The sequence below is a fragment of the Trachinotus anak genome, unplaced genomic scaffold (genome assembly GCF_046630095.1).
Source record: "Trachinotus anak isolate AG129_WGS33_773 ecotype Australia unplaced genomic scaffold, CSIRO_AGI_Tana_v1 ptg000026l, whole genome shotgun sequence".
NCBI lineage: Eukaryota > Metazoa > Chordata > Actinopteri > Carangiformes > Carangidae > Trachinotus > Trachinotus anak.
The window spans coordinates 2,682,446-2,697,452 of NW_027273877.1; the positions used below are offsets into that span (position 1 = coordinate 2,682,446).

Consider the following 15,007-nt stretch of genomic DNA (forward strand, 5'->3'; position numbering starts at 1 on the left):
CATTCCCATCCAAACTGGATATTTTTAGATCTATGAACCAAATCTTAAACATTTGTTGACTGTATGACTTTTATTAATGACTGGTAGCACTGATAGTGGATGGATAATGCAGTTAAAACCTGTATCAGATGGTTTCTGTTGTGGTCACTCCCTCCTCTCTTTGCATGTCACCTAGATGTTCAATGTAAACTGGAACCTGGCTTGTTTTTTTTTTTTTTTTTTTTTTTTGTTTTTTGCACATTAAGACAGAAAGCGTTTGCTATTTATATGAAGCAGGAGTTGATTCAGTATCTACCTCCAGAGCTGCAGACCGATCATGTCTGGATATGACTGAGCTGGTCTGCATTCATTCTCGAAATTGAAATGAGCCTCTGGTGTACAGAGTGAAATCAATTTTGTATGTCCCCTGCCAAGAAGCAGATTGCTGTGCACTTCAGTTTGCCTGAAACTATTTAAAAAAAAAAGTCCTGTAAAATAAAGAATAAAAAAAAAAAAAACACCTTGACGTTGCTGTTCCCAATCAAGTTCATCACTACCTTTTGTCCAAGCTGCCTTTTTGACTCGAGCTGTTGTTTGTTTAAAAATTCATCTGTGGATTAAAGATGCAACATTTTTCTATCTGACAAGAATCTGAGGACCAAGGAGAAATGTGAATTCCAGTTTCGGGGGGGGGAGTGCATAAATGTTGCTTTGTGTGCATGTGGGTTTCACTCCGCTGCAGTCTCAAGAGCTAATGGGGTAGTTATCATTGCTGACTGAGCAGATCTGCACCCCCTGTCCTCCCTAACATACTTCAGCCACCCGGTGGAAATCTGCCCTCATGACCTCCTGCTGGCCCAGTAAAATGTCTAAAGCTACCACCCATGGCTAGCTAGTTACTCTAAGTCCAACCTGTCATTTGTAATGTGTAAAAGAGAAACTATGAACACAAATGGTGCCTGGTATGATCTTACCAACCACACTCGAGTGTTTTCACAGCCCAGCAACATGTACAGACTTACAACAGATACATTCACATTGATCTGCTCTGAGAAGAGCCACCCAATTGATTGGATTTGTGTCGTGTGTCTTCCTATGAGTCCGTCCGTGTCCGGCAGGGTAGAGATCGGCATTGAGACAAACATGTAGGGTCAGGAAGTCAGCAGGAATGTTTTTAGATATGCATAGGGCCAGATTAGGAGAGCTGTTGAACGCTGCTTTTGCTGGAGCTGCTAAATCGGAAGAGTTCAGCATGGGTGGTGCAAATAGGACAAACCTTCCTCAACCCAGTGTCTCGTTAGGTGCCAATCACTCTCAAAGGCCAAAGAGATCATTTCAGGCATCTACAGTAGACACTTGTGTTTTTTTTTTTCTTTTTTTGGCTGCATCCATTTCCAGTGTGTTCTTCAAAACGGTCTTTTCAATTGTTTTTGTTGAACAAATAGGAGAATCTTGTCTTAGAAACGATATAGCCTTTACATACATAGTCATGTTGTTTGCGTTCAGTGTGCTATCGCAGTCAGCTAGCTGCTTCGACTTGTGCATTTGGCTGTCCACGCCCCGTCAGGGTGCAAAAGCCAGCGTTTGGCGACTTCCAAACTGTCTCCAGGTTCAAGACGGTGGGGTATTTTTACAAAAAGTTTGCAAAGAGTCAATTGTGCAACAGTTTCTGACAACAAACCGCAAGAGCCAAGATCTCGGAGAGGAAAACCCTCTTAGAAGCCATCAAGCATCTCTCGAGACGCTCGGTTTCATCTGATAGTCTGGGAGATGAACAGTCTTTCCCGGAGTAGATTAGTTAGCCTCATCCAGTGTTAGCCCTCAATGGATGTTGTTCATAAAGCAAGGCAGCCCCCTGCATGACCTCAATCAGTCTTCACAGCACATCAGTGCAACACACTCCCATCTTCAAGTCTTCGGGAAATCCAATCTAATGTTCCGTTCAAACAAGTGCTCCGATGCCATCAAACCGGAAGGATTTATAAACGGATCCAGTTGGCAGATGTGACAGAGGTCAAATTATTGTCTCTCCTATATATATAAGACAATAAACCCTTTGGCGCATTGTAAAGGCTGTGGCAAGTTTGAAGGAGTGAAAGCCAGCTCTCTCGCTTGCTTATCCTGTGAGATGATGCCGTGAAGCTACTGTTGGAAAAGAACCGTTCCCCTCAGCTTAAGAGAAGGAACTTGTGAATATACAAACAGCAGTTCTGCAGCTAGCACGCTAAAATTACTGTACAACTGGTCCAGTTTGGCGACGGTGCACTTGCTGGCGTGTGGAGCGCTGCTGCATGACCAGGGCTGACGTTTTTATTTTGGAAGCGTTTCAGCTGATTGCAAAGGCAGCGAGGACGGCTGAAACAAAGAGCTGCCAACTACAGGCACGTGGTCCACCATTCATCATGTGACATCCCCTCTTAGACACATACGAAGGGTGGGAAGGAGCGTCTGTATCGTCCCCGTGACAACAGCGAGGGAGACATTTGTGAGGTGAGGACGTGTCATAGTGGAATCATGGACCAACTGGTTGAGCACGGATTTACACAGGATCCTCTGTGTGTGTGCCCTCCTGTGTTTCTGTCTGTAGTCAGCGTCCCTGTGCGGTGCCTCTGCCTCCAGTCCACGAATGGCCAAATCTGGTGTCTTTATAGTCCATCCCGCTCTCTCTCTCTCTCTCTCTCTCTCTCTCTCTCTCTCTCACATCCAAGGTGTTGTTTTCCTGCCTCTTCTTCCTCTCCGCCCCTCCATCCTCTTCCCCCTCTCTTCCACTCCCACTGACCTCTCTCGAATTCCTCAGATGTGCCTCTTCATGTGTAGCGCCAAGTGATCCGACCGCGAGAAACACCTGCAACCAAAGAGAGAGAGAGAGACAGAGAACAGCTTGTTAGCTTGTTGCCAGTGCAGGGGGAAAGAAGTTTGTTTTGTCGATTGAGCTAAATGTTGCTGTTAGCTAGTGAGTGCTGAGCCACTAATGCACACGCAATTAGTATATGTGTAACTAATTCATAATCAGCATTTTCGGGAGCACTCCTAATGACTTCAGCTGTGCCTTGAATAACTAGAGAGCCCGCAGATGGATCTGTTGAAACACTGTGGGGGGAGGAGGAAGCAAAAAAAAACACAAAAAAAAAACCGCAGCACGCAAAACATGTGCTGTAAAACGACAGCTAAATTAGATGAATCGAAGCCTCTCATCTGAAATCCGGCTCGTACGATTGCTGGGGCGTAGCTGCACGGTGGAAAAATAAATTGCTCTGGAAGCACACTGGCCTATTTTTATTTTTTTTAACGTCAAGGGTTTAAAATGTTTGATTATTTCAATCTGATTGCCACAAATTGACATAATGTATGCTTTCAGCTGCTGCTTTGTTTATTCCATGCATGCTTACATACAGATGCAGTCATTATATGAGAGCGTTGTTTTCATCACCACTTAGATCAACAGTGTTTCTGTTGCAAGCCAGCTGAACTAATATTACAGCTCCATTCCCAAGAGTGCTTTGCAAATTGTTGCTTTTCTTTTAGGTAATTGGAAGCTGCAAGTTCTAGTGATTAGTATGTTAAGAAACATTTGAGATGGAGGCTTCTTTTGTAGTTTCCCAATGTGGTTCAATTTAATAATGTTTAGGAGAAAAAGGCAACAAGACTCTTAAAAAATTGCTCCCAAATTGCTACATTTTCCGAGTGTTTCTGACATAAGGCTGAGAAATGTGTTTCTGAAAAGAAGATAAGTTTTATATGGAAGTTTCTCCGCTGCTCAATGTGGTTTCTTGCCAAAAGCAAGGTCGCTTCAGCCATCAAGACGAGAGGTTGGAGTAGACGCTCTCTGATGTGCACTACTTCATCCTCCCATGGCGAACTGAGAGCACTGGACACTACAATGAGATATAATATATTTTTAAATGACAAGATTTTGCACTCATTGGCTCTGGGTCTGACTCCCTCAAACTCACTTCTGCAACTGTTGATTTTCTGACAGCAGCTTCAGATTGGCTCCTTCCACTGAGACGCAGACAACAGTCTAAGGTGTCTCGATGAATCAGTGTTTGGCCAAGAGGGGGAGTTACACTGTGATGAGCCAACAGTCATCTGTCTTACTGTCACACCTGCACGTGTGTGTGTGTGTGTTACTCTCTTTGTGTGCGCGAGTGTGTGCACGCCGGCGAACACATGTGGGATCGACCAGGCTCAGGAGACGTGCATGGGTGTTTGTGTGTGTGTGTCTGTGTGTAAATGTGTGTGCGCACTGTGAGACAGATGGTAAAGTATGAGTCACAACTTGGGGGCACGACACCAGCTGGCACACCGTGGGTCTGTCTCCTCCTCCCCAAACCCCCCCACCACCCCCCCACACCCATCCTCAATCTTCTGTGTCTCCCCCGTTTCCCCTCTTCCTTCATCTCGGCAGGGTGTACGTGTGTGTTTTTTTGTGTGTGTGAGTTGGGCTGGAGGGGTTGGGCGCCTTGTGACACATGACGGAGGTGGGCCCGAATTAGGGATGTGCCTGCAGGGGGTGGATCTGGTGGTGGGGGGAGGTGGGAAATCAGGGGGAGGGAGGGATACTGTATTTACAGTCTGTCCAGCTGAGTCCTGATTAAGTTGACACTGCCTGTCCCTCTGCTCCCTCACACACACACACACACACACACACACACACACACACACACACATATATTCATACACTGATGACCAGGACACACACTCTTTCACACACATTAAGGCAAAGTACCTCAGGTGAAGAGGGACTTCTTTTTGTCCTTTCATAATGAACCTATACATGATTCAAGAGGTGACAGATTCTGTATTGTGTCCTTTCCTCTGGCTGTGATAGATGCTGCACTTTTAAAACACATATGCACATACAGAATATTACATCAAACATTTTTTGACATCTAAACTTTCAGCTTCATGAATATCTTAACACTTTTGTATGTAATTTACAGATACATTTAACATTATTTTTATTATTGACACAGCTATATCTATACATAAAAAAACATAAAAATGAAAAGAAATTTCATACAAATATTATGTGGCAAGAAATAGAAATAACATAAAATTTTATAATACACAAATTTCACTTTTTGTAAGATGAACAAAATAAAATAAATTAAATGAATAATAAATCAAAATAAAATGTAATAAATTACTACTTGATATTGAAAAAACATAAAATGAAATTTAAAAAAATGAAATAGATAAAACACTAATCTGACTTTTCTATGTTTTATATGGTAACAAAAATACATTGAGAATGTAGCCACTGCATGGATAAAAATGTGAAATGTATTCATGTTTTATTAAACTATAGATTTGCAGTATAATAACTTCAAAATGACCTTTTCACCTAAATTTTCACCTGGGGTCCCTTCTCTTAAATACTGTGGGGGCTCCTGGAGACAATATTGCTCAGAGATCCCAGAGGTGTCAGCGAGGGATGGACGGATCACAGACAGAGGGATGTAATTAAAATTGAAGAAAAGATTTTTGCGTCTCGAGTCAAGCTGATCCTTTTTTTTTTTTTTTTTTTTTTTGTGAACCGAAATTAACATTTTGCTGTGACTCATAATTAAACAGAAGCCAGGGCGACTAATTAAGAAACAGAGGCAGAGTCGACTCTTCAAGGTGACAAAGGCATGCACCTCTACACCTCAGAGGCTCTTTTCTGCTTTATTGGATGCTGAATGTGAAGTGTCGAGAAAGGTTGGAGGAGGCAGGAGAACAAAGAACAGGACAGTTGACAAATCAGAGATCTATTTGTGAAACCCTGTGAAGGCAACAATGCTGGGAATGATAAAAAGAAAAGTAAGGACATTGAACCGCCACCGCTCTGCTGGTCTGTTTGTGCTGCATAGTTTAGAAATGTTGAAAAAAATACATTTTACAAGCTGGAAACACAAAAGCTGTCCTTATTAATGGGCTTTAACTTATCTATGAGGCTATCTATTAACATGAAAAGAACTATAAACCCTTTACCAAGTGTGATTTACTACAAAGCTGTGCCCAAAAACTTGAGTTCAAATTAAAATTCCACACCAGTGACATGTGGTGGTGCTAATGAGTTCTGAAACCATTTTACACCTCTGTCCATGTGTGAAAACAGCCTCCAAATCAGGGCCGCGTGTCAACATGTGAGAAGATTCACTATTAATATGCTGCACGGGGCCTGATGTGGGCATAGAGCAGGATGAGCATTGCTTTGGATTCCCACTGAAAGGCTGAGCAGGTTGGGTCTTGCGTGTGTTGCAGAGGAGCATACATTAGTAATCCTGCCAGCACACTTTCAAACTGGGTCAGTACCAAACATGTTTGGGTGTGTTGCCAGTATCTTGTAGCTCTTCTTCACTAAACCAAACTGTGTGCACACAATGGGAAAACGTAGCTCACTGTGCAAGTGGAAGTGCTTCAAATAACCCTTGGAAAATGGAAGAAAAACATATAAGGGAGGAAAGGAGGGAAAGTTGTGTTTTGACAGACCTGTCACAGTGGTTGCACTTAAAAGGCTTGGCGCCGGTGTGTTTGCGGTAGTGCCTCGTCAGCTCGTCGCTCCGGGCGAATCGCCACTCGCAGCCCTCCCACGAGCACTTGTACGGTTTCTCCCCTGGGGAATGAAAGCAACAAAAATAAATAAATAAAAACATGCAGAAGCACCTGTTTCATCGCTCATCAACCAATCACACGCCTGTTTGTCTTCTGTGGTTTTGCAAAAAACCTCTGTGGCACCGGTGTGGAATCGTGAACACAAATGTTTGGTGCCTTCGAGTTGATGTTTGATGTTGCAAATTTAAGAGGTTCGATTTAAAAGATTGAATCTTGCATCTTTTTGATTTCGTTGCGGAGGAAAGAGAGCAAAGCAATGTTTAACACTGGGATGGCAAAGCTCCCACTGGTCTCCAATCTTGCTGAACATGCAGAAGAGGAGTGGAGGCTAGAGAGGGAAGAGTGGAGTAGGAGAGAAGTGCTGCAGAAGTGGATTAAGGCAGAGGAGGCTGCAGATATGCCGGCAGGAGTTGGGGAGGGGGTAGGTGGTGGGGGGGCGGGTGATAATTAGGCCAGTCACACGGCATAATGGCAAGGAAGCCACAGTCTGCCAGCTGCGTCCAGCTCTGTAGATGTCACCTGCATCAGTCACATCCCATCTGGACCACTGGCTCGTGGTTGAATACAGACACACTGACACACTGACCAGCTCTGCTTGAGTGGCTTTGGCACAAAAACTGGCTTAATTTGTTGAATGTGATTAACAAAAGGAACACAATCAATGGCTCAACAGCTTTGTGAGGACAGTGAAGACTGAGAAGAGTGCTTGTATGAAGACAGGAGTGGTATCAGCTGTTGCAGAAATCTGCCAGTTGTGTGCAGATTTGTTCAGAAGGGGCAGAAGCTAAGAAAAAAAAATCAATAATGTATACAGTACTACTGTGTTCCAATTAAATATACATTTCTGTGCTTTCAGTGTGTTAAATGCCACCAACATAAATGCAGTTTCATGTCAAAGTTGTCCTAAAATACAAAGCTGAAAGGCACAAATCAAGGCAAATAAGAGAACAATACAAATCTCTCCATATATAACCTGCGGCGTCACATTTTCGATCAAAATCTACTCACAGAGCAGCCTTGTCACAGAGCGCTCCATTAGCAGGAATCATGGAAGGTTTGGTGGTGAGAAACAGAGGTGCATTAGGTTACAGCTGTGATGAGGTGATAAATGAACAAGTGAGAAAAGAATGATTTCCAGTCATGAAAAAAAAACCAACTAAAACACCAATAATGAATTAAAATCAATGACATTTAATAGATTTTGACTTGTTAGCATCACACAGATCCATTCCACACTGTCAGGATTTATTTCACATAGAATCATATTTATGGCAGGTAAACCCTGTTCAGTAAACATTGAAGTTTAAGTCCCTCTAGTTTATAGACCTAGGAATTATCCAGGTCCAGGTCTAAAACCCTGCATGCATGTCCCCATTGTGGACCTGTATCCCTTCATACTGCCTCACTTCCCAGAAACACCCAGAACAGCAGGTCTGGGCCATCCGGCTTTGGCCAATGAGATTCCCGGGAGGCAGGGATGCCTGATTGTGTTGCCTAGCAACGGGAGCAATGGGGGCGGGGTGTATATGTGTATGTGTGTGAGATGGAGGGGGGTGTGTGTGTGTGTGGGGGGGGGAGGCTGAAACATGAGGAGGCAGTAGTCAGTGCAGCCGGCTGGATCTGGCAACGGCGCGCCGCCATGCCACCGGCCAATTACCGAGCACGCTGGTAGAGCACGGAGGCAGTTGCCTAGCGACGGTAACTGTAGAGCTGTACTGGGCAAGAGGTGGGAGGGAAGGAGGGGGGAGATGGTGGTGGTGGTAGTAGTGATGGTGGTGCAGGAGGAGGGGGAGAGGGGCACTAAGAGACCAGAGCCTGCAGCTGTACATAACCACTCAGCTACCGACTCCTCCAACGATATGCTGCCCTCCGTCGCCTAGCAACAGACCCCCCCCACCCCATCCCCCTCCTCCTCTGCTCTCCTCTCCCTCTCACAGGTACACACTTGCCTTCTTAAACACACACACACACACACACACACACACACACACACACACACACACACACACAGGACTGGAACTTTTATAATACAATGCTACATACAATATGACTGATTGGCATCTTAAAATGGCAATCACTAACCTAATCCACTGGATTAGTCCAAACTCAGCAGCATAATCAGATTATGCTCTGTTACTTTTGGATTACTTTGCCTGTAAAACATATAATGTAGATTATGAGGCTAAGTGGATTATTTCCTCTGATTTAAAGAATCAGGGTTTTGGACGTTGCTGCTGCTGAAAACCATTATTTACTCTGCATTATTTAATACGTTTGCCATTAGCTGACACCATTCACTCATTTCAGGAAAAAAAAAAGACAAGCAATCAAAATGCTTTCCCCTCTAAAAATGTTTTTTTTTTTCTCTCTTCAGTAATCAAATAAGCAATAACATATTCCTCGTCTGTAATCTGATAACTGGGTGTTTCCTGAGTCACTGTAATCCCATTATGTGTAATCTGTTACTTCCGAATGCTCTTTCTCTCTCTCTCTCTCACACACACACACACACACACACACACACACACACGCACGCACGCGCTTGCTATAGCCTCTCAGGTGCCAGCGTTGAAGTTAATTGCATTCCCTCCATTAGTTGGAGCTGAGGCAGGGCATCCGGGTCTCAGAGGTCATTAGAGAGGCTCTTGGAGAACGCTTTATAGGCTCCTGCTCACAGCTAACAGAGGCGGCAAGCAAGAGGGAGATGGAAGAGAGAAACAGGTTACGAGAGGAGGATGATAGATGAAAAAGTAAAGTGTGTTCGAGAGAGGTAGGGCTGAAAGATGAATGTCTTTATATCCAAAGTGAAATTTTTTGTTATAACATTTATAGTTATAAGAACCAATGTGACTTTTTAGCCTATATTGGGCTAAATTGCTCACTTTTCAAACAGAAAACATCCTATTCAACATCCACTCAATGGGCCAAAAGTGTTTGGACACCTTTGAATTACACCTATATGTGAAAGCATGAGCATTAATCTGCTGCCGAAACTGCCTCCACTCCTCTTTTCCACAAGACTTTGAAACCTGGCTGCAGGGATTTGCTCCCCATTCAGCCACAAGCGCATTAGCGAGGTCCAACACTGATGCTGTGTGATAAGGCCTGGCCTGCAGTTTGGTTTAGTCCAAAGGTGCTGGATGGGTTTAGGGCGCAGGCCACAGTTCTTGCACACCAAAGGTCAGTATGTAAAAGCATATGGACAGGGATGTTTCAACAGATTCAGTCATATAGTGCAATTCTGTGATTAAGGTGGCAGAGAAGATCAAAAACAGCACAATATTGGTCAGAAAAATCACTGTAAGACATTTTCCTCAAATTATTCAGCCCTTGGAGAGAGAGGCAAAGAGCAGAGAGATAAAATAAGAGCATGAGAGAGAGCCATACATACACAGAAGGGAAACACTGATATACAACAGAAGGAGGAGAGAGCTAGAGAGAAAGATTAGAAACAGAAAGAGTGAGAGAGCAAGATGGATGAGAAACAGAGAGAGGGAGAGAGGGAGAGAGAAGGCAGAATAGCTCAACAGTCCTCGTGTTTTACCCGTTCCCTCACCCTGCCCAAAATCTAATTGTACCATTCCTTATCTGCCATAAGCCTATTCACAAAAAGCTCTACAGGGCACTGTCATTTCAACTCAGCCCGTCTAATTCCAGATTAAATCGTAGCCTTTTCTCCGTCTGTAATTTATGGAAATAACAACTAAGAAAAAGAGGATTTGAGTAATGACATCTTTAAACTTGTCAGGATAATGGCTCACTGAATGGGGGAGCCTGTGGCACTGCTGTCTTTTGCTGAAGAGGGTCGCTCTACTGTACCTCCCCCATTCCTGTCTTCTGTCTTCATCTACTCTTTGTTTCACTCCACGTCAGTCTCTTCCTCTTCCTCTGCCTTGTTCTTCAGCTTTTGTGTTTTCTTTTGTCATCTGATGTCGACATTTCCCCCCTTTGTGATTCTACCTACCCCGGTATGAATAACGAGACAGATGCTTTTTGGGTAGATGCTTTTATCCAAACCACCTTAAGTGACAATGATAAGCTTGAGGAGGAAGGGTTCCTCAAGGAGCCTGTTATGGCGTTATCTGTAACATTATATGTCATTAAATCATTATTAAATGTTACTGGATACCGAAAGAAAGGATGCCTCATTACCTTACAACTATTATAGTTTTTTAATGGTGATATTTAGAACCATTTCTTCTTGTCGACTCGTGTATTCAGATGTATGGAGCAATGTAATGCTGAATCAGAGGCGGAAAGAAAATGCAGACATGCTAAATATCCTCTGGTGGGCAGTAGTGCAGAACCATTTTCTAACATAAAACGAAATGATTATTAATTGGTTACTTGGATTAAAAAAAAAAAAAAAAAAAAAAAAGATATCAAGATAGAAAGAAAGAGAGAAACCAGTTGAGTTTGTAGCTGCCCTAGTGACCCAGTAGTACTTTGAGCTAAATGCTAAATATTATCATGCAACGAGGCTGAGGCTGATGGGAATGCAGGTATTTGATGACAAACCAAAGCACAGGACGGTGTTGACATTTTGTCCTGATGATGAGTCAGAATGATTCATCTTGAGTCTTCAGTAACACGAATTTAGTGTCAAATTTCATCGCAACATGTTCCATAGCCTTTGTGATATTTAACTCTGGATCAAGGTGGTTGACTGACAGACCAAGTCACAAGTTGCCACCTTGATACTTCCCCCCATTTACTCTTCATTTTGGCCATTAAGAGGGTTTTATAAATCTAAGCACAACATAGCATCGAACTTATATTCTGGATCTTTTGGTGATTTTAATGCTGAATACAAATCCCAACATGGGATACTTGAGATGATGAGTGAGTTTCTGTTTTAGCCTTCCTTGTATCATAAGTGGAGTGCATCAGTGGCACTGGTCTCCCAGAGTTAACCCAGTTGGCATGGCGTTTAATCACAGGGGCTGCAGACACGCCGCACTGGGCAAATCAATGATCGCGTGTCTGTGCCCTTTGTTCCAGCCAGGCTGACGCGTAAACCTGTGGTGTGCACCACCGAGGGTGTGATCACACATACAGCGTGTTCTCGTCATCCTGAACATGCAGACATTGACAAGTTGACTTTCTTCAAATTCACACCTGCCCCCTCCCCCCCCCCCCCAAAAAATGAAGAAAAAAAAAACCAAAAACACACAAGTAAGCCAGAGCTAGTAAACAAGTCACATGCAGCATCTTTGTTCGACAGCTTCGGTGATCTGTCAAACAAATAGTGTCGGGTTTTAGATGCTGGGGAGCAAACAAATCTAATTTCAGTCGCTGTAACTTCATTTAGCATGATGGACGCTGTTTGCTGTAGCTCCACCGGTTAAAGCAAGTAAAGAAAACAGCTTTACATTAGCATCAGCCCAGATGGCAGTCCACCACACATTTAATCATTATTCCAGGCATGAGCCACGGCTGCCTATCAGGTGTCAATATTCATCTCATTACACCCCTGAATGACTCTTTAAAGAGAGGAGTGGTGGTGGGGGGGTCTCAGACAATGCAGCTCAATTATTTCCACCATTGTTTAAAAGACATTGCTCTCACCTTCCAAACCAAACCAAAACAGGAAACGTTCAAGACTTCAAACATGTTTGGTGTGAACATGAACATGAGGCAAAAGGTTGCTCAAGTCTCTGCTGATTAATAATGGTGAACACAGACACCCAACATCCACCCGCCCCCTTCATTAAATGGTTTCCTTCATGACCTGCCTCCTCAGATTATAATGCATATATATTTGAAATGTTTCTTTCTTGTCTTTAAAATGATTTTGTTTTATTACTGCCACTGCAAAATCAGACAGTCTCCAAACCTCGGATTGAGAACCACTGACCTAGACTTATAGAACGCACAGAGGACGGGAGGGCCTGAAATAAACCGGGGAAATGGTGGCCTATCCAGGTCAATCCATCCATCACTGTGCAGTTACTCAGACGGAGGACAGCTCCCCGACAGGGGTCTGAGTGGTTTGGGATTGAGATGGAAGAGCGGGAGAGTTATAGCTCCTGAACCCTCCCCCCTTCCTTCTTGAGAAGAACCTTGACAAGGAGGACCTGTCCTGGTTTGGCACAGGGAAGTACTTAGGTAGAAAGAGTGGGATAAGAAAGGTGGGTTTTTTCTTAAATCATCACATTTTTATCTTACATGCTGGTATTTCAATGCGGCACAGAGGAGACCAGGTTTTAAGTCTGTTCTGTGATTACAGAGCTGTTTCTTTTAACATTTCTTATCACTTTATGTGCATTTTGTACGTGTTCCAAGAATGTGGAGCAGGTGGATTTTCCTCAATTATCTCAAGTCAGGTTATCTAGGAATTCAGAGACCAGACTAGCTGGAAGGATGGATAGATGATGGAGTGCTCACATTGACCATAGAGATTAAAAAAAAAAAAAAAAAAAAAAAAAAAAAAATGGTTGATACCAGTCTACTCTGAAAACAGCCCACACTTTATATCTGTCTTATCTCTCTTGTAGAAAAATGCTTACACTGTTTATTTCCCATCATAGACCAAAAGAATAATCCATAAGCAAACTGCCCCCCCCCCCCCCCCCCCGCCCCCCCCCCCCCCCAATATTATAGAGGCTTGAAGAAAACCACTAGTATAAGAAAAAACATCAAAGGCTGGAGTTGGACTGCGTCTAACTCCAGCAAGTAGGAAAAAAAAAAAAAAAAAAAGGGAGTCTGCTTTCAGTTCCAGTCTTCCAGTTTCTATGTGACGTTCTGGCTCTTGCCCTCTTCAGTGTGCAACAGCCATTTAGCTTCAGGATTGAGTCTTTTTAACCTGTCACCAACAATGAGCGTCAATCAATTTCATCACCAGCAGGTGCAATAAGCAGCTACCTCTGGTGACAGAGGCGTCCTCGGAGCCGCCTGGCTGAAAGTCACTTAGGGCCACTTACTGACATTATACCTGCAAAGTGCACCACGTAATATGCTCATATTCACAAACTGTATTGAAATAATGTAACCCTGTGTCTCTGTGCAGCTCCTATCCATATGCAAACATGCACATTTATACAAATTGCTGTATAGTAATGTGAGCTGTGTAGGCAATTCCACACAATTATATCAAACCAGTCCTGAATCTAAACGGCTGTTACACACTGAAGAGGCCTGTGCATTTTATTCCCTCGTGCGGATCATGCAAACGGAGGCATTAAAATTAAAATGGCATTCTGACTAATAGCTGCACAGCTTCCTTTTCAAAAATACATTTAGTGCTTCATCTAAAATCAAATCAATGTCTGCAAACTCCTTCAGGCTTTTGACTAATTCTCACCTGTGTGTGTCCTCTGATGAGCCTTTAGGTGGGAGCTCTTGGTGTACACCTTCCTGCAGCCATTGAACTGACAGCGGTGAATCCTCTTCTTGTTCTCCGGTAGCTCCCCGACCCCGATTACACACGCAGCCCCCTCCTCTTCGTCCTTCACTCGGACCGGGAGGGCATGCGCAGCCACCAACCGGGCCGCGCTAAGCCCCACCTTCCTGGCCACCAGCTTCAGGGTGAGCGTCCCATCAGCTGAGGCCGTCAGCGTCTGGTTGGGCTTGACGAGGTGACGGCCCAGTTCTGGAGACGACGGGGGCGTCAGGGAGGTGACGGCGCTCAGCTGGGCCTGGTGGACCCCCTCCATCCCTTCTGCGTTTTCCAGGCCCTGGGTTTTGGGTTTGAGGTCCCTTTTCATTGCACCGGTGGAGGGGAAGCTCTTCCGTGTTGGGCAGAGGATCACTGGAGGTGGGCTCGGAGGCTCGGGGAGGCTGGGCAGGCTGGGGAGCAGAGCATCTGCCAGCTCTTCCTCGCCGTCCTCCTTCAGGTAGGCCGGAGTTAGGAGACCATCCAGGTCTTGGTCGAAGAGCTCGGACAGACGCTTGGGCTCCGTCTGCAGATAGCGCTCCAGTTCTAGGCAGGTCTGTAGAGAGAAAGAGGGAGAAGAGACTCAATTCAGATTCAGCTCAGGCAAGTTCACACATTTGGGCAACTGCACTGAAAATGCCCATCTTCACTCTCAAATCCCACTTGACCATTTCTACAGCCACCAGATCAACCGATATGCCTTTACACGCCGTGGAGAGCAAATCTGCATGGTGCCATCCTCTCACCCAGACAGGAAACTTAGCAGCTCTGCCAGCTGTCACATGTGCACATGCACAGATAGCCTCCAAGACAGCCCGGATTACCTGGCAGCTCCGGCAAGACGCCTGATTACACACTGATTGATTGCAACCGCTGTAGCGCGGAACGAAAGCGAGGTGAGTGGATAGCGAGAGGAGAAGTCCTAAACTGCAGAGAAGTCCTATCAAACAACATTTTATAGAGCTTTGACAAGCCATGTGTGCACCGGCTTCCACTGAGCCAAGATAGGAAGATTTATTCAGCTGTAGTTATGGTCTGCTTCATCCTTATTAC

At 44.3% G+C, this 15,007-nt stretch overlaps 1 protein-coding gene across 1 annotated transcript in view; it reads right to left on the reverse strand.

Annotated features, from left to right (window-relative positions):
* Nucleotides 1-201: 201 nt before the first annotated feature.
* The window catches only part of LOC139609793 (Krueppel-like factor 7), a 35,050-nt gene continuing 20,244 nt past the window's right edge, over nt 202-15,007 (reverse strand). The window contains exons 2-4 of the mRNA XM_071464765.1: nt 13,883-14,510; nt 6,457-6,580; nt 202-2,824 (exon numbers count right to left, since the gene is read on the reverse strand). Coding sequence (XP_071320866.1) covers nt 2,773-2,824; nt 6,457-6,580; nt 13,883-14,510 — 804 coding nt within the window. The 3' untranslated portion in view covers nt 202-2,772. The remainder of the gene's footprint in view (nt 2,825-6,456; nt 6,581-13,882; nt 14,511-15,007) is intronic.